Source organism: Telopea speciosissima, chromosome 7, assembly GCF_018873765.1.
Source record: "Telopea speciosissima isolate NSW1024214 ecotype Mountain lineage chromosome 7, Tspe_v1, whole genome shotgun sequence".
Lineage (NCBI taxonomy): Eukaryota > Viridiplantae > Streptophyta > Magnoliopsida > Proteales > Proteaceae > Telopea > Telopea speciosissima.
The window spans coordinates 32878473-32897026 of record NC_057922.1 but is presented as its reverse complement, the minus strand read 5'-3'; the positions used below and the strand labels follow the sequence as shown (position 1 = coordinate 32897026).

The following is an 18554-nucleotide window of genomic DNA, read 5'->3' as shown; positions in this document are numbered from 1 at the left end:
GCTACCAACAACGATTGCCCTTTATATTAGTTGGATGTGAAGAATGCCTTCCTTCATGATGATTTAGAAGAGGAAGTGTACATGCAAACTCCACCAAGCTTCAAGATGCCCTCAGCTGAAGGGAAAGTGTGTCTCATTAAGAAGGTTCTATATGGTCTCAAACAGTCACCAAAGGCATGGTTTAAGCGCTTCCGACAGACCATTCTGAAGAATGGATATTCCCAAAGCCAAGCTGATCATACTCTCTTTACCAAGCGGAGTAATGGTACTATCACAGCTCTCATTGTCTCTGTTGATGATATCGTGGTCACCGGAGATGATACAGCTGAGATAGGTAAATAGAAGAGCTACCTGGCACAGCAATTTGAGATCAAAGATCTGGGTCCCTTGAAGTACTTCTTAGGAATAGAAGTATCAAGGACCAAGAAAGGAATCAACATATGTCAGAGGAGGTTTATTCTTGACCTGTTGACAGAGACAGGGATGTTAGGCTGCAAACCAGCTAGCTCTCCTATTGAGCAGAATCACAAACTAAGAGAGGATTGTGGTCCCTCTCTTATTGATGCAGCCATGCAGGGAAGTATCAAAGGCTAGTGGGGAAACTTATCTCTCTCTATGACTCGGCCAGATATCTCTTATGCAGTGGGAGTTGTCAGTCAATTCATGCATGCTCCCAAGAGTGGCCATTTGGATGTTGTGTATCGCATTCTAAGGTATTTGAAGTCCTCTCCAGGGAAATGACTGTTGTATGCAAGGCACAACCATTTGAGAGTGGAAGGTTTCACAGATGCCGATTGGGCTGGTTCCATTACAGACAGGAGATCTACCTCCGGCTATTGTACCTTTGTGGGAGGTAACTTAGTCACAGGGAGGAGCAAGAAACAGCATGTTGTGGCCAGATTTAGTGCCGAGGCAGAATTTAGAGCTATGGCACATGGAGTATGTGAGCTCATCTGGCTAAAAAGACTTGTTTAAGAACTGGGGTTTGACACTGAAGGGCCCAGTAGACTTCTCCATTCACCATATATTCATTAATCACAACTAATATGGAATTACATCCACCTCCCTAGGGAGGTAAAAAGGAAATAAAGAAATAAAGAAGAATTACATAATAAGGCAACTAGTAATAGAACTAGTTCCTAAACTACCCCTATTACATGACTTCTAACACTCCCCCTCAAGCTGGAGAATATATATCATGCATTCCCAGCTTGCTTAGGAAGGAACTAAACTGAGGAGAGCCAAGAGCTTTGGTGAAGATATCTGCCAACTGATCACCAGTCTTCACAAAAGGAGTACAAATACAGCCAGAGTCTATCTTCTCCTTGATGAAATGCCTATCAACCTCAATGTGCTTAGTCCGGTCATGTTGCACAGGGTTGTAGGCAATACTGATGGCAGCCTTGTTGTCACAGTACAGTCTCATGGGTCCTTCAGTGTCAAACCCCAGTTCTTGAACAAGTCTTTTCAGCAAGAGATTTACATAGGAACCTCTTCCTTGAGATCCTTTGATCCTTTGAGTTCTAGGATCTCAAAGAGAGGGAAAAAAATAAGGAAAGGAAGATGATAGGACTCTCAAACCTAAAGTTCTGATACCAAGTTAGATTCTAGGTTTAGGAAATAAGAAGGGAGAAAGAAGAGATTGGAGGAGGAGGAAGAAGGTAGCAAGAGAAGAGAGAAGAGAGTGTTTGGGCTGTAATCATAGTACTAAAACTCGCGAAATTTCGGTCGAGATATCGAATATTTTGAGTATCTCAACCTGTCTGAAACGAAACGCAAGTCCGAAATGAAAAAATGCAATATTTCGAATATTTTGGTCATCTCGTTTCGGAAATTTCGGAAATCTCGGACATTTTTTGCATTTTACACCCACAGAAAAATACCATATTTCGACCGAGATTTCGACGAAATTTCGGTATCTCGGAAATTTCGGTCAGACCGAAACACCAAAATGAAACGAGCTTTAGTACCATGGCTGTAATCGATTGTGAATAGAGAGACTTCTTCATTCACCATATATTCATTAATCACAACTAATATGGAATTACATCCACCTCCCTAAGGAGGTAAAAGGGAAATAAAGAAATAAAGAAGAATTACATAATAAGGCAACTAGTGATAAAACTAGTTCCTAAACTACCCCTATTACATGACTTCTAACATAAACATCAAGGCATGGGTCACGTCCAAGAGATGACGATTTTTCCGTTCAAGGATGCCATTTTGTTCTGGTGTCCGAATACACTTAGTTTAGGAAAGGATCCCATGGGAAGAAAGGTAATGCTGAAAATTATTATCAATATACTTCGTACCATTATCGCTACGAAGAACATGAATGATAGCATTAAATTGAGTCTTAAGCATGGCACGGAAAGATTGAAAGCAAGAGAAGAAATCAGACTTATGGTGTTAAAGGTAAACCCAAGTGAGGCGTGTGCAATTATCAATAAATATAATGAACCAACGAAAACCATTACGATCAATGGTCCTAGAGGGACCCTAAACATCAGAATGAATGATTGAAAAAGGAACGTCACTTTTAATTTCACTAATACATAGTTGTCAAGGCGTCGCCTAGACGTCCGGGCAAATCTTTAGGGACCTAGGCGACTGAAGATATTATTCATAAATAAGCAAATACCCCCGTATTTGAATCCAATAAAAATAGTTAAAAAATAAAATTCCTAAAGGATAAAAAGTCAACACCCTAGTTCAAGAACAAAAACTGGATTTTTGGCGATAGGTGAAATTTTCAACTTTCTAATGTTGAGTTTTTTCTCAAATCTAAAAATTCCATAAATCTTAATATGGTTAAAACATTGCTAAAAATTCAAAGTGCGGTAAAATATTCATTTGTTTTGATATTTAAAAAAAGGGTTTTTGACAAATGCCACCCTAAAAATGCCCATTTGTCCAAATGCCCCCTACAACTTTTCTAATTGCAAACTCCCCCCTACTTTTAAAACTTTGTAGCACTTTGGTCCCCGCCGTTAATTTGGAACTTTAAATGTTAGTTTCAGGATATCTAATGACCAAAATGCCCTTCTGATAAAAATCCACCAGAATTTAAAAATAAAATGACCAAAATGCCCTCATCTTCTCAAAATGGTTTAGGGTTTAAAACTGAAAATAAAACCCTAAACCAGTTGGGGAAGATGAACCCTAAAATCAAACCTCCAAAACTGAAAATCAAACCCCCAAAATTGAAGGTGGCCCTTTTCAAATCTCCCTGAGAATTCAACTTCGATCGAGCGGGTCTCTCTGTTCTATAAACTCAAAAGTCTCAAAAATAAAATGAAGGAAAACCAAGAAAGTTAAATCTAATAAAGTTAGCCTTTTCCCCTCTTAAGTCTTCAGTAAGTTTCCATTCTCTCCTACCTTTAGCCTTTCTAATAATGGTTTGCATTTTGCCTTTTTGTTCTTCTCTCATTCATTTTATTTTTCCTGAACTTCCCATCATTAGTTGTTATGAGTTGCTTTGTTTCATCTTTAATTATAATCTGCTCAATCAGCATTTAAAAGAACTGGGTTTGTCTTGTTCTAGTGGATTTCTCTTTATATCTTTGATTTTTGCTGTGCTAGTATTTGTTTTGATTGAATCATCATTTATCCGGTATGGTTTTCGTTCTATTCCACTGACCCAATTTGTAGCATTTTTTTTTGTTCAAAACTTGATTCCGTATTATCTGCTGTGGGTGAAGGCATCGAAAGCATGGATTTTTTGTTAAACTGATGAACCTATTAGCTTGAATGAAATGAGTTCTGGTTTTGTTTTTTGGGTGGTCACTTACTTTTATCAATTGTTCCCCAATCGGAGTTGTTCTTGAAAATTGTAAGCTGTTGTCCACTAATCTCTAACTTACCAAGATAGCCAGAATTCAAGTTAGAGAAAGGTTCTAATGTTGTAAACAAACATCTTCAAAAAGCAAGGTTCTAAGACTCGGGTCTCGGTGGCATCTCGACCAAGCCAGCAACCGAGTCGAGTCGAGATCTCGGCGAGTTGCTGCATTTTTTTTTTTTTTATTCGGACCCCCAACTTGGTGGGTTTTACACATATTTTGGGTCTGAAACTTGGTATCCAACCTATTTCAGGCCATTTAAACACAATGTCATGCCCAGATTTGCCAAAAAACAAGTCCAAATATGAGTTTTACTTTGGAATCCTACAAATAGGTGATGATTCTTGGACTGTTGGAGTTGAATCTTCACTTTAGCACTTGAATCTCACTTCAAACAATGCAATCCACCCAAGATTTGAAAGAAAGAGGAAGATATTTGAGGGAGAGAGTTGTTTGAGTGTTTTCCCCTTTGTTTAGAGAGCTATGGACAGAACTATTGACATTTCCGAGTTCTGTCCATTGCCCTCTTTTGATAAAAATGGGCACATGGGTCAAATGGGCAATTAAAATGGGTAAAAAACCATGTTCTAACCCGATACCGAGATCTCGGCGAGATATTGAACTTTTAAAACTAAAAAAAAACTAGAAAAAATGTGTACCGAGACAATACCAAGATCTCGCCGAGAAAGTGTAATTTTAGAATGCGTATGGCATCTCGTCTCGGGATCTCACGAAACCGAGAAACTCGGCGAGATCTCGGCGAGATGTCACGAGTTCTCGAACCATGTCAGAAAGAAGTTACGAAAATTGATGAAACATGACTTCAATGGGAAGGTTGGTGCAGTACAAACATAATGTTATTTGAGCCTGTGGGCCTTAATAAGTGTGGGGATTTGACTGGGTAGTTTTTGGATTCGCTCTCACAGATCAGAATTTAGATCTGATGGAGAGTTGGAGTTGGGATTTTGGAAGACCCAAATAACTTCAATTTTGGAGGTTTGATTTTAGGTTCATCTTCCCTAAATGGTTTAGGGTTTGATTTTCAGTTTCAAACCCTAAACCATTTGGAGAAGATGAGGGCATTTTGGTCATTACATACCCTGAAACTAACATTTAAAGTTCCAAATTAACAGCAAGGACAAAAGTGCTACAAAGTTTTGAAAGTAGGGGGGAGTTTGCAATTAGAAAAGTTGTAGGGGGCATTTGGACAAATGGGCATTTTCAGGGGGCATTTGTCAAAAACCCTTAAAAAAATTCATTCAAAGCGATTTTGACAGCATTCGCTTACACCAGATAAGGTTTGACCGGAACATAACTCCTTCAAAATAAATCAAATTTTAGCAATCTAGGATTTGTTGGAAAGCAGGTTTTGTGTTCTACCTAATACAAAAAGTCTCATGTAAAAATAAAATCATTTGATCAGTCAAACTTCTTAGAGAACAAGAACATTTTTCTAAATCGAGAGCAATTTAATTACTTATTGATAAGATCATATTTTCTAAGAATATATAAACCAAATGTATGTTTTGATTGTTTCAAACTTCCAATAGCTTGTTCTTCAGTTCTATTGTCTTCTAATTCTATGTTGATTTTTGATGACTTTATGTGGCTTAATATTGATTTTTGATTACTTAATGTGACTTAATGTTGATTTTTTATGACTTGATGTTGCTTAATATTAATTTTTTATGACTTAATGTGGCTTAATGTTGAGTTTTGATGATATAAGGTACATATTGTAGCATAATAAATAATGTTAGAAAAGAGGGGAAATAAAAATAACACTTGGGTGCCTCCTAGGCGGGTGCCTTGCCACCTAAGCTCTTAGGTCGCCTCGCCGCCTTGACAACTATTAGGATAAGAGTCTCGTGTATGCTTTGCAAATTCACACACATTACAACGGTGCTATTCTAAACCATAAATTCTAACTAAACCAGAAAACACAGAACGTAAAATATGAAAAGAGGGGTGTCCCAAACGGCGATGCCAGTGATGAAGCTTGGTTAATACTCTATCAGAACAAGGAGTGTGAGCTGAAGTGTGACCAGGAAACACAGAACGTAAAATATGAAAAGAGGGGTGTCCCAAACAGCGATGCGAGTGATGAAGCTTGGTTAATACGCTATCAAAACGGAGAGTGTGAGCTGAAGAAGGGAGAGGTATTGTTGGTCTGGATTCCAAGTAGTAGAGACCATCACGGACCCGACCATACCCAATCGTTGCGCCCATCACCAGATCCTAAAACATCTAATGAGTGGAAAAGAAGTGAACTGAACGATTCATTTCACTGGTTAAACGATAAATGGACAACAAATTTGCACATAATTTTCAGACATGTAAAACAGATGTAAGAGAGAGATGGGAAGAGCAGGGGACTAAACCTTTACCAGAAATGGAAGACATAGACCCATTGGCAACACATACCTTGTCTCGGCCAGAGCAAGGAAAATAGGTACAGAAGATCTCTGAGTTATTAGTCATGTGATCAATAGCACCAGAGTCAATTAACCATAAGGGACTGAAAGAACCAACATGGAAATTATCTGACTAGGCAAGATTGGAGATAGAAGAAGAACTAAAAGTAGTCAGCTGTGTCACCAAATTTTGAATTGCAGCCATCTGATCCGGAGAGAAAGGTGCCAGTGTAGAAGTAGCAAGGGAACTATCAGTTGCATCAAAGAGGTGCGCCTAGGAACGAGTGCTGCTTGGTTTGGGATTGCGTCCATTCTTAGGGCGTCCATGAAGTTTCCAGCAAGTTTCCCGTGTATGATGAGGGCGACCACAGTAGTCACACTTCATGAGTTTCCGTACAGAGGAAGGAGCCTTGGAAGTGTCCATAGTGAGAGGCGCAGGTGGAGTAGTAAGCAAGGCCGACCTTACGGGAGTAGCAGGGGGCATCATAACAGTCCGACGATGTTCCTCAAATTGAACAAGACTATATGTCTGAAGAAGAGTAGGGAATGAATCACGCCCTAGTATCTGAACCAGGACCTGATCATATTCAGGATTCAAACCAGTCAAGAAATCATATACACATTCCATCTCCCTCTCCTTTGAAATGTGCTAACATCTTCAGGGTGAACCATGGGAACGGGATGATAAAAATCTAATTGTTGCCAGAGGATGGTCAGGGCCGAATAATAAGTAGTGAGAGATAACTCTTTTTGAGTAGTGTTGCGAACCTGTCGACATATCTAATAAATCTGGGCGTAATTCCCTGCTTGTGAGTAAGTCTGGCGAACTGCATCCCATAGATCCTTGGCAAAATTGAATAGAACAAAGCGGGACTGATAGAGGGCTCCATAGAATTAGTAGGAAGGACATAACCAACGCATCATTAGAAGACCATGCGGAAGCTGTAGTGGGATCCGTTGGTTTGAGAGTTTCTCCTGTAATAAGGCCAGAGTAGTTGTGTCCTCAGAGTGTGAGAAGACATGCTTGGGACTAGGAAAGATAATTCTGACCATTCAATTTTATGGGGCCAGGTTGGAGAGTGTGATGCCTAGTGGTACTTGATCGACCATAAGGGTGCCCCTCAAGTGTGCCAGAGGGTGCACTTAAAGAAGTAGTACTCGTATTGTCATCACCCATGATAACCAAGAAGAAGAAAACTCAAAGGCAATAACAAATAAGGAAATCGTTAACACCAACAAGAGGCGGCAACACCGACCACGGGAGAGGTCAACGGTGAGGCACAGCAACCAAGGAGGGTTGCGGCGGCACCGGCAAGAGGAGCTGGCGGAGAGGCGTAGCGATCAAGAGGTGGGTCGTGGCGGAAGAAGGCACGGCAACCAAGGAGGGTCGCGACAGAGAGGGGCAGCGACCAAGAGGGATCATGGTGGAAGAAGGCACGGCAACCACGGGGTCGCGGCGGCAGTAACGAGGGCAACCAAGGGGTTGCAGCTCGCAGAGCAGTCGCAGCAACCGAGGAGAGTCGCAGCGGAAGGAGACATAGTGGAGCGAACAAGGCGCAGCAACCAAAAAAGGTGGGTCACAGCGGACGGCGCAGGTGAGGCCACCTGAGGCAGGGTTGTGGCAGTGAATCCGGTTCATTGGAGAAAGTGGAAGAATGCGCGGTGAGAGAGGTGCAGGAAGGAGAAGGCTAGTATGGCATGGTTCAAGTTTTGTCTACCATGCTAGATGAGGAGGTGGTGGCCCCCAACGGACAGTGGCAGCGGTGGTGATGGAGAAGAACATGAAGAACGAGAAAAACTTTCAAGGGTTTTGGGCTCTAATACCAAGTTCAGAATCAGAGATTTTAGGAATGATGTGACTTGTCAGTTGTCACTAATGACAGAGGTCCTCTTTATTTATAATGAGATTACAACCCGGGGTAAAAAGATAAAAAGGCAAATAAAGAAAAATCCTAATTAAACCTAATGTAAGATGCTAAAGATATTAATCTCACGGTTCTCAAAAATACCCAACTCAACCTAGCCCAATAACTTGGGTTCAGCTACACAAATTCTGTTCTGCCATTCAAAAATTTACTTTTGATAGAGTGAACAGACGAAAGATTTGAATCAGAACACATATATATGTGACAAAACTTGATCTAGAATACCAGGATCAAGGAAGAAAAAGAAGGAGGGAAGAGAGAAGGGAGAACAATACGATAGAGAATAGGAGATGAAGGAAAATTTCCATAATTGCTCCAATACAACTTGATAGAGCTAACAGGGAATGAACGAAAATCGCCATAATTCCCACGACTCACTCCATCTGTTCCAGTTGCTGCAGTGGTAACGCCTGACATGACTGTTGATCCCAGATGAATCACAAACAAAAAGAAAAAATTATCTGCAGTGCATGCCTCAGTAATGGAAGCAACCGATCTTCGCAACAATCAAATCTCCATGAACAAGGGCTCTCAGGCCATATAGATCCAAGCCAAAGAGCACAAAAGAGACAAAAGGGCCCTCGATGGAAAAAAAATACCACCGAGGGCAATAGAGACAGTTCGGCCCGATGAGAAGAGGGGCCTAGAGAAAGAGAAATGACAGAAAGGGAGGTGAGGGTGGAGGACAGTGCTAGGGTTGTGGCAGCTCCACAGTGGTATTAGGGTTTGGATTTCAAGGTGGATCCTTGCTCTGATACCATGATGATTTTTGGGGAATAATGGCTTGTATCTCGAATAACAGCAGCCATGCTTTATTTATAATAGAATAGAATGAGTACAAGTACAGTTATGCCCCTAGGGACAAATCTACCCTTATACCCATATTACAACAGTTTTTTCACTACTACTTCAGAATTCTTTAGCACTTGGCTCTGTATCCAATCCATTCGAGTATTTAATCTTACCAGGTTTGTGAACAAAATGAATATGGAGTGGATTTATCTTGATCCATATTCACTCTGTTTTAATCGCTTATCCATAAGCAGTTAGCTATCTGTTAGATCCTACCTTTAAGGATTCATATTCAAATTCATGGATTAATCAAATATTGTATCCAAATCCAGATATCCAATCAACTGGAATTTTTTATTAAATAATTTGTATCCCTATAAAAAGTGATAAATATTGCTTAACTCAAATCCACCGGGCACCGATACGCCTTTACACCCCCCCCCCAAGAAAAAGGTCCACCTACATAAACTGAAAGTACTTTTAAGGGGTAATACTGTCTGACAAAAAGCAAATATAAACTTAACCAGATTGAATCATGCTATATCCATATTCTTTCAATTATTAACTGGACAAACAATAACAACTATCAGATCCGAATTGGCTCCGACTAAAGGTGGATTAAAAATAAAATCCCATGTTAACACCTGCAGCTCTTCCCCTCAGCGATCAACTGCTCCAAACAGAATTTCATTATATAACCCACCAACCTAGCCCCAACCACGTCTTTTCCTTGAATTAGGATATGATTTTCAACCCAATTAATATGCAGGTGGAGTAGGATTCAGTAGTTAAACTTTACCAGGGCTAAGCACAAGCCAAACCTCACCACTAACACCTGCAGTAGAAGCTAGACAGGGGAGTTTAAGATGGTACTAGCAGACATATGCAGTTGGTATATTAGGGAACCTAAGGAGTAAAGATTTTAGGAGAGTTATATACCTGTGTAGTGCAGCGAGCAACTCCATCCCATTTGTTATAAACATTTCTGCTGTTCTCTGTCCACACTCCATAATCCATACTACAATCAGATAAAAGTCAGAAGCAGTCAGTTGCTACTTCCCAATTGGCAGATGGGAGGAATAAAGATATAAGAATGTCAAACCGTAGTACTTACCCCACAACAAAAAATGCATATCCGTCCATGTGGTAACTTTGAACAGTAGTATCATTGTTTTGGAGTATTATTTCCATAAAACCTTTGTAAGTACCATTAATTACCGATGTGTCAACCTTTGCAGGTCTGTTCATCATTCTATTTGGGAAGTCAAGCTTGTAAACTCCAGGAACATTATATTGTTGGGCAAGCCTTAGGGGAGTTTCAGGTGCAAAATATGAAATACCATTCAGGGTAGCGCGCCACTTCCCATCTATGAGTTCAGCTGGTCTGTTAAGCAGCACATATACATCAGTGACAGTAATCTGACCATATTTAAAAGATCCCTGGGGGTTAGGACGAGCAGCACCAGCAGAGACATTCATTCTGAAGATCAGAGCACCAACATCAGAGTGGAGAGACATAAAATGCCAGATTCAAGAGAAAAACCACTAGGTTACTTCAAGTAAAGTAAAGAAGATGACAGAAATAAAGTTTTGAAATAATATACCACCTGATGGACCTCGCTTGGTTCATAGAAAAATATGTGTCATACTCATTTGGTGGGTCTGGAAGAGGACCTGAAGCAGGACCCTGAGAATTGGAGTAATGCAAGATGGCAACACCAGTGACTCTATCCCAGGAAGCAGATGAGCTAAAAAACCGAGGACTCGCAACAATGTAATAATCGCTGCTAGCATTTTGATCCATTGTGACTAAGAATGAATATGACTGACCCACATGAATATCCATGTTTGAGTAGTTCTGTTGAACTGTATAGGATCCTTCTGTCTCCACAAGAAGTAGATTGTGATTTTGGATTCTGAAATTCAAGCTGGTTGAGATGCCAACATTGTGTATACGGAATCGGTATGTTTTTCCTGTTTCAGTATCAAGGAGAAAAACTAAATGCAATCTGAAAAGATGTGGACAGCACAAACATGGAGCCCTTTCAAATACTAAAACAAAGTCACACTTGTAAAACGTAACAAAATTTTCTCCTCGGGTGGATTCAGAAACTTTTGAAAAGGGAGAGGGAAAAGGAATATACAGAGTACACACACACATGCCCACATATTGAACCTTGTGAAAAGTATCATGAATCTTTTCAGAAAATTTTGTGCAGAAAATAATAAAGAACTTCGAGTTTCTAGAAAGACACAAGTTCTCTCCCTTTGGGTAGTTATATCATAGATTGGGTTTTTTATTTTTTATTTTTTGGGTTACATTGTAAGAGGACTAATTTATAAGCCCAAAAAATGAAGGTGAAATTATTATATGGTTATTAGTAGTTAAATTAAATGTTTGAGTTAGATTAAGATATTCAATAGCTTTTAAGAGTTTTGTTTTGAGTTTAATTACCTTATTGAGTATGTGTGAGTATTCGAAAGTCCTTTTATGAATCAATTTAGGAATTTCAGATCTTTATATATGTAACACACCCCCATCAATTAAGGATGTTTTGAGTAAAAAAATTTGAGTATTTTCGGGAGTTATAGTGTTGTTGAGCAGTGCATACGAGATTTGTATCCCAGACATGATTTCCTACCTTCCTTATTCTTCTGATCTGCTTTTATCAGGTGTGATCTTACCCTCTTCTCTTCTACTATTCTTCTTCTTCTTACTTCTTATTTCTCTTGATTCCACACTAGGTGGAATCCCTGCTTCTGGTTCAATTTTCAGATTGTTAGATTTGATCATCTTCCTTATTCTAGTTTTATTTCATCCACTATTTGCCCTGCTCTTTCCTATTGATTCTACATAGATTCTGGTATAATTGTAGTTCTTGCTTTAAAAATTTTTCTAAAACCCTGAACTGTATTAATTGGTATCAGAGCCTCACCTGGCCATGGATACAGCTTTATTTCAATATTAGAGTTTGCTTGCCCAATAGAAGAACTACTGTTTTATTAATTTATTCATAAATGAAGGGCAACGTCCGTGGTGAAGTTGTTATCTAAGACAAATGAAATCATCATTAAATTTGAAGGTTGTGTCATCATCAAATTTTCAAATTCTCAATACTTAGTTGGAGATTGTTGTGAGGTGTTTGATTCTTCCAAATGTATCATTAAAGTTAGTCCACAGGAATTGGAAGGGCGAAAGTATATAGTTAACCTAAAGCCTTCTCACATATTACGGATGTTATTTCTTCAAGGACTGTTTGATGAAGAATCCTCAAAGCCAAAAGAAACTGTCCCTACAAAAGGCTTGATGTCCATGAAATTCCTACATCGCTTGAGAAAAATAGCAAGTTATGGCAACAGAAGAAGAAAAGTTTGTTGTTCGTTAGAAGGATACAACCCAATTGTTCAGGTGCAACAAGATGTGATAATGGATGACAAGGAGGAAGTCACTAATGTTGTGAACATTCCTCCTATTAATTTTGTTATTCGTCACAATTTTCAAAACACAAATGCAATAACGAAGATTCATATTCTGAATTTTGTTCGAGTTGCAAATAAAGAGCTACAAGTGCTCTCTTAAGTGTTGTTATTTCTCCTTTTCTACAAAACTCGAGGACGAGTTTTTTCTAACACTAGGGGAATTGATGCAGTTGCATTGACATCAATCCCATGTGGAGGCTTATGAACAAACTAGGGAGCCCCAAAAGGTGCTTTTGGCAGTCCAATGGGATGAAATTGGCTTTGGGGTAGTTATATTATTGGTTGGGCCGTTTATTTTTTGGGTTTCATTATAATGGGACTAATTTATAATCCCATAAAGTGGGGGTGAAGTTAGTGTATGGGATTTGTAGTTAAGTGTTTGAGTTAGATTAGGATACTTAATTGCTTTTTAGAGTTCTATTTTTGGTGTATTTACTTTATTGAGTGTGTGCAACTGATTAGAAGTCCTTTTATGAGTCAATTTACAAATTTTAGAAGGTTTTTATATATTTTATACACCCCCATCAATTAAGGATGTTTGAAGTAAAGAAATTTGGGTTTTTTGAGAGTTTTGGTGTTATTGAGTTGTGAATATGGGATTTGTATCCCAGACCTGATTTCCTTCCTTCCTTCTTCTTCTGATCTGCTTTTATTAGGTGTGATCTTATCTTCTTCTCTTCTACAATTCTTCTTCTTCTCATCTCTTATTTCTCTTGATTCTACACCAGGTGCAATCCCTGTTCTGGTTCAATTTTCAGATTGTTAGATTTGGCCATTTTCCTTCTTCTAGTTTTGTTCCATCCAATATTTATCACTGCTCTTTCCTATTGATTCTACATAGATCCTAGTATAATTATAGCTCTTGTTTCAAGAATTTTTCTACAACCCTTGAACTAAATTAGAGCCTCTTCGTAATTTGTTTATTTTTTTCTTTTTCTTCTTTCTTCCTCCTTTTTAAAATAAAATGACATCATTAATTTAAAATCAGAGAAATTCCGAGACTTCTGCAACATAGGATTTGAGACGGAACTAATGTGATAACATGATATACTCTTATAACCAAGTGCTACAAACCTGGTTCAACGTTTATGATCTGGAAAGAAATACCATCAGGAACAAGTGACTCATTGTAGCGATAGGGACCAAATCCATTAATGAGGACACCATCAGGCACTCCAAGGTCAATACCATCTCCAACATTCTTCCTCAATTCCTGATGTTTCATTGAACTGGTTAATTTTAGTAGCCAGCATTCACCCCAAATAATATAAGAAGTCAAAACAAGACAAACCTTATGACTCTTGGTATACCAATCACTGATAAAGATTGTAATATCACCATCTGGTGTCCCGAAGGGCACTGCGATGACTGCCCTGTTGTTAATGATGATTCCTCCATAACCACCAGCAGCTCTCTGAAAATTTAGGGAAGGGAAATAAAAGAAACTCCCTATCTGATCTTTAGCCTGAAATTGATATGTCCAATTCCAGCCAACAGGAATAGGACAATTAGTCCCTGACACACCATCCTGCCAAGAGTTTTTCCTTTGTTGTATGCCATTCCTACATCAAATCATCATAAATCATAAATAACATCACCAACTTTAACATCTGCCAAGACCATCATTATAGAGGAAACAACCTACTTACCAAGTGAGAAGTAATGGCTCATCTAACTGATTCTTGACATTCACAACAACGTTCCAGTTAGTTGTTGCATTGAGAATTGGTCCAGGAAAATATCCATTAATTCCAATTACCTGAAAATTGCAACCCAAATTACATCAGCAGTCAAATATTTCACTAATTAAAAATGGAAATAAAAGGATCAAAGAAAAACAACCATGTAACTATGGAGTTCTTAAATAATTAGATAGTTCAACTGGCTAAGGAGATACCAAAGATGACAAGTTCATATATTTACAACCTACTAGCTAATATTGCAAAGTTTCCTAATCATAATAAATTATAGGCACCTTCACATCCAGGATTTTTTTTTTTTTTTTTTTTTTTTTTTGGGGGGGGGGGTGGGGGGAGGGGAACCTAAATGTATATAGAGAGAGTTGAAGCCTCAAAAACAAGGACTAATCCACAAGGCAGAAGTTCTTAACATAATACTTAACCTTTCCATAAATCTGCAGCAGAGGTTACAATACCTATCAAAAGCTTTTTTAGTTTTTGGCATAAAAACCCTAACCAAGGATTTGAGTAGACTAAGCTTGACTTGAGAAAATATAGAACAATTACATGTTTGTATGTAGAATTGAAATGCACTGGAACAATACAAAGTGCTGTGCCACAAGTGCAGCCCAGCTTACAGTTCGTCATCCTGGAGGTCCTTAGCTCCTATGCCCTGGACAATTGCATTAGGCTTGTACTTCACGTTGCCAAATCTACGCCATAATTTCCTAGGACAATTTCTTCTCTTTGCTTTTTTTTTTTTTTTTTGTGTGTGTGTGGGGGGGGGGGTGGAGTGGGGTGCAAAGCCTACCTAGAACCGTAAACCAATGCTATCTTTCGTAAATTAATAATGAGAACCAAATTCCTTCAACCTCAGTAAGCAAATCACTCTTACAAAACCTGATTCCCAACAATTTTGCTTAGTTGAACACACAGAAGTGATTACCTCTAGTTACTTAAAACTAGCCGCACTCGCAATGACATCAGAAAAAACTAAAAAAAACCCCACTGTACACTCTTACTAGACTATCTCTTGCACTTTTTGTTCAAACCCGTCCATCCTAATTGGTTCCTTTTCTTCTTTTTTCCAAGTAGGTAAGCTAGGTAGTGAGTAGTCAGCTAGCAGGCCAAGATGAGCTTGAAGCCTAGCACTATAATATGAAAATACTCACATATTTTAACTATGCAAGCTAATAGTGAGCATATCTACTACTCTATTGGGTTTCCACTTTAAATACATCCTTCCTTCCCTGCATTTTCTCAGTTTCTCAATAAATAGACACTAAACCAGATATCTTGGCCACAGAACTGGGTTATATTTTCCATGAATAACAGTCACATACGAGTTATACATATCTTTCACAGGTTTCTTCCTCACAATGAGAAGATCTCAACTGGAAATAAAGGAAATGAGTAGAAGAAAGAGAAACAACAGGAAACAAACCTCTTGCTTGACACCAAGGGGAGAAGCAGTGATGTATGAGACTGTCCAATCGTAGAATATAAATGGGTCTTCGGCAAAAACGAAAGAGGATAAACAGAGAAGGAAAAAGAAGCAGAAACAAAAGATACCCAGATGAAAATGCATCGGATCTCTGTGAGCTGAGACTAGAAGGAGAAACAAAATAGACAACAGAACCCACTGAGACACTTGAACCGGCGAAGGGTTTTTTTTAAGTAAGAAGCCAACTATTTATTGAAACGTGAGCAGCTCAAAGTGTCAGAGTTACAATTATCCGACAGCCATGGTGTGGAGATAGGCCAAGATGTCCGACACGATACGGATAACGCCCTCCGAGCTAGGGAGTCGGTCACACTGTTAATCTTCCTATGAATGTGATGAAAGGAACAAGACTCAAAGAAAGTAGAAAGATACTTAATATCTCGAACAATAGTGAGAATGTCCAACTGAGTAGGTCCGCTGTTGTGCACTAGCCGAGAGATTGTTTCCTTGTTATCCGATTCCACTATAAACTGAGACGGCGAAGGGTTTTTAACCTTTTAGTCTTCCAGTGTGTAAACTGAGACTGTGAGTCACTATCACTGTATCAGATACTCACAATTTCACATCACATGGATGAAATTGGAAGAATATGGCCTGAAAGTTGAATAAGACGGTTTTGGGTACCTGAGTTTGCATCTTGTGGGCCCTATTCTTCAATCTCCTCTGACGGTGAAGAGATAGAACCACGTTTATAGCACAGAGTAGCAGAAATATTACACAGTACAGAGCCCACAAAAAACCGCTAGAGAGTAGAGACTAGAGAGTGTTCAAATTGAGAAAAGGTTTTAAATTTTAATCGTTAATGGGGAATAGGGCCTACCAATCAGGTCTTTTGGACCCAACAAGCGCCAGCCAGTTCATAAGCAACCCTACCAGCCAATCAGGTTGAGTTGAAGACAATTGAAAGAAGAATCATTCTGTACATAATTAATGGAACAGGTCCCCACTCCCCCCACTCCCCAAGGGAACTTATTCATTTCCCATGAAATTAGGGTCCTTAATGTGAATTGTGCCCTGATCTGTTGACCTTGAGCTTGGTGAAAGTTTTAAGTTGTCTAACACAGATCTTTAGGAAGGTGATGGCAGCAGTGCGTGTTGCCCAACTCATTATCCATGAGGCCCGTTTGTTTAGAGGAGAAAGTGGTATAGGATTATTGGGAAGATAGGACCCACATGTTGGTGGGGTTTTGTTAAGTAAAGTTATTTTATTCATAAATAGTAATCAATTATGTGGGATTTTAGATAGGTTAGGGATGGGATTTTGAAATGCCACATTGCCAGACAAAATAAAATTTATCATGCAATAAGATAAAGCTTTGAATTTCGTTTCTACCAAAAAAAAAAAATTTTGAAAAAATGATTGACAACAAATAGACAACTAAAAATTAAGGAAAAGTCTCAAGCACATTCTCTCATGCTCGGATCCTTTGGTTTTTTATTTTTTGGTATGGATTGGCTAGTGTGATACACATTTTTTTTCTAAATAAACAGACCCTTAACAGGTCTATTTCCTTTGAAGAAATAAGATAATTCAAGTACACTCCCTAATATGTTCTCTTTCGATCTGTGTGTGGTGGATGCATGCATAAAGCTGTCATTACTCTTTCTTTTTTTCCTTTTGGTAAGATAAAACTTTCATTTTTACCAAAAATAAATAAATAAATAAAACTTTCATTACTCAAAGAGGATTTGCCTATGGTACAATTGACACCAAAATTCACAAGGGGACCCTCTACCGAAAGAATAAAATAGAAACCTCCTCTCCCACTTTACATATCACCTCAAAAAGCTTAAGGCAAAGGTAATGAAGAAATTTTTTTTTTTTTTTTGGTAGTAAGGTGATGAAGAAGTGTTGCTCAATCTTAAGCTGCCAAATACTATATTTGGGTTTTTCCTATTGGTGCTTCTTGTAGGGCCTCATCATTCTAGGACCAATTATAGAAGATTTAAATAAAGCTGGTGCATGGATGGAAGAAGAGGAATTTATCAATTGGAGAATGATGTCTTAATATATTGTATGTCCCTATTGAGGATGAGTTCTACCTATGTCCCAAACAAATTTAGCGTAATTTAATTAAAGAACATGAGTTCAAATCTCTTTGGGACCTACCTATCAAAAAAAAAAATGTATATTTAAAAAAAAAACTGCAATGAGTCCCTTCTTATCTTTATGTGGAGCATCCATGAGTTTGAGTTTTCACTTCGTGGCATGGGAATATGTTTGTAAGCCAAAACAGTTTAGTGGTTTGGAGTTGAGCAGATTAGAAGAAATGAATAGTGCCCTATTGGATATAAATGGTTGCATGTGGAGGTTTAACTGCGAAGAAGTGGCCCTATGGAGATAGGTAATTAAGAAAAAGGTAAACCATTCCTCTGAACCACAATGGGAGGTTACGCTAGCACCTCTCTCTCTCTCTCTCTCTCTCTCTCTCTCTCTCATACAGTATTGACCTTATTCTCCTTGATATGCATAAAAATACTCCATCAATGACCACTCGACACGTGGCACGAGACCATTCTGCAAGTAGCCGACAGCTGAGATATCAAGAACCGCCTGTGTCAGAAATTTGGGTTTCTTATAAAATCCTAAACAAATCTCGTACAAGTACCTAGAACATGATATAATAAAATAAAAAGAAGAGAACCAATGTGTACCTTGAACCAACGTATTTTGATGAAGAACGATTACAAATCCACGAATAAACTTGGATAGCAAAATACCCCTCTTAGGGTTTTAGTATGTTCCAAAATACCCTCTCGATATCCATTATTGCCCTCTCCTGTACCTCGGTGAATGAGATCCCATTCACCGTGGGTAGAGGGAAACTCGGACCAATAACATAAGGTTAAAGATTATTTAACTAATAACAAAAACCCTTTACAAAAAAATCTCAATAGAGAAGTGACAAATAATAAACAAT

General features: G+C 38.6%; 1 protein-coding gene across 1 annotated transcript in view; it reads right to left on the bottom strand.

The window, feature by feature from the left end:
• Positions 1 to 15769, bottom strand: part of LOC122670039 (monocopper oxidase-like protein SKU5) — a 30739-nt gene extending 14970 nt beyond the window's left edge. Inside the window, exons 1-7 of the mRNA XM_043866982.1 lie at positions 15574 to 15769; positions 14100 to 14209; positions 13742 to 14012; positions 13525 to 13663; positions 10578 to 10944; positions 10085 to 10450; positions 9910 to 9988 (exon numbers count right to left, since the gene is read on the bottom strand). Of these exons, the coding sequence (XP_043722917.1) occupies positions 9910 to 9988; positions 10085 to 10450; positions 10578 to 10944; positions 13525 to 13663; positions 13742 to 14012; positions 14100 to 14209; positions 15574 to 15717 (1476 nt within the window). The 5' untranslated portion in view covers positions 15718 to 15769. The remainder of the gene's footprint in view (positions 1 to 9909; positions 9989 to 10084; positions 10451 to 10577; positions 10945 to 13524; positions 13664 to 13741; positions 14013 to 14099; positions 14210 to 15573) is intronic.
• Between the last annotated feature and the right edge of the window lie 2785 nt (positions 15770 to 18554).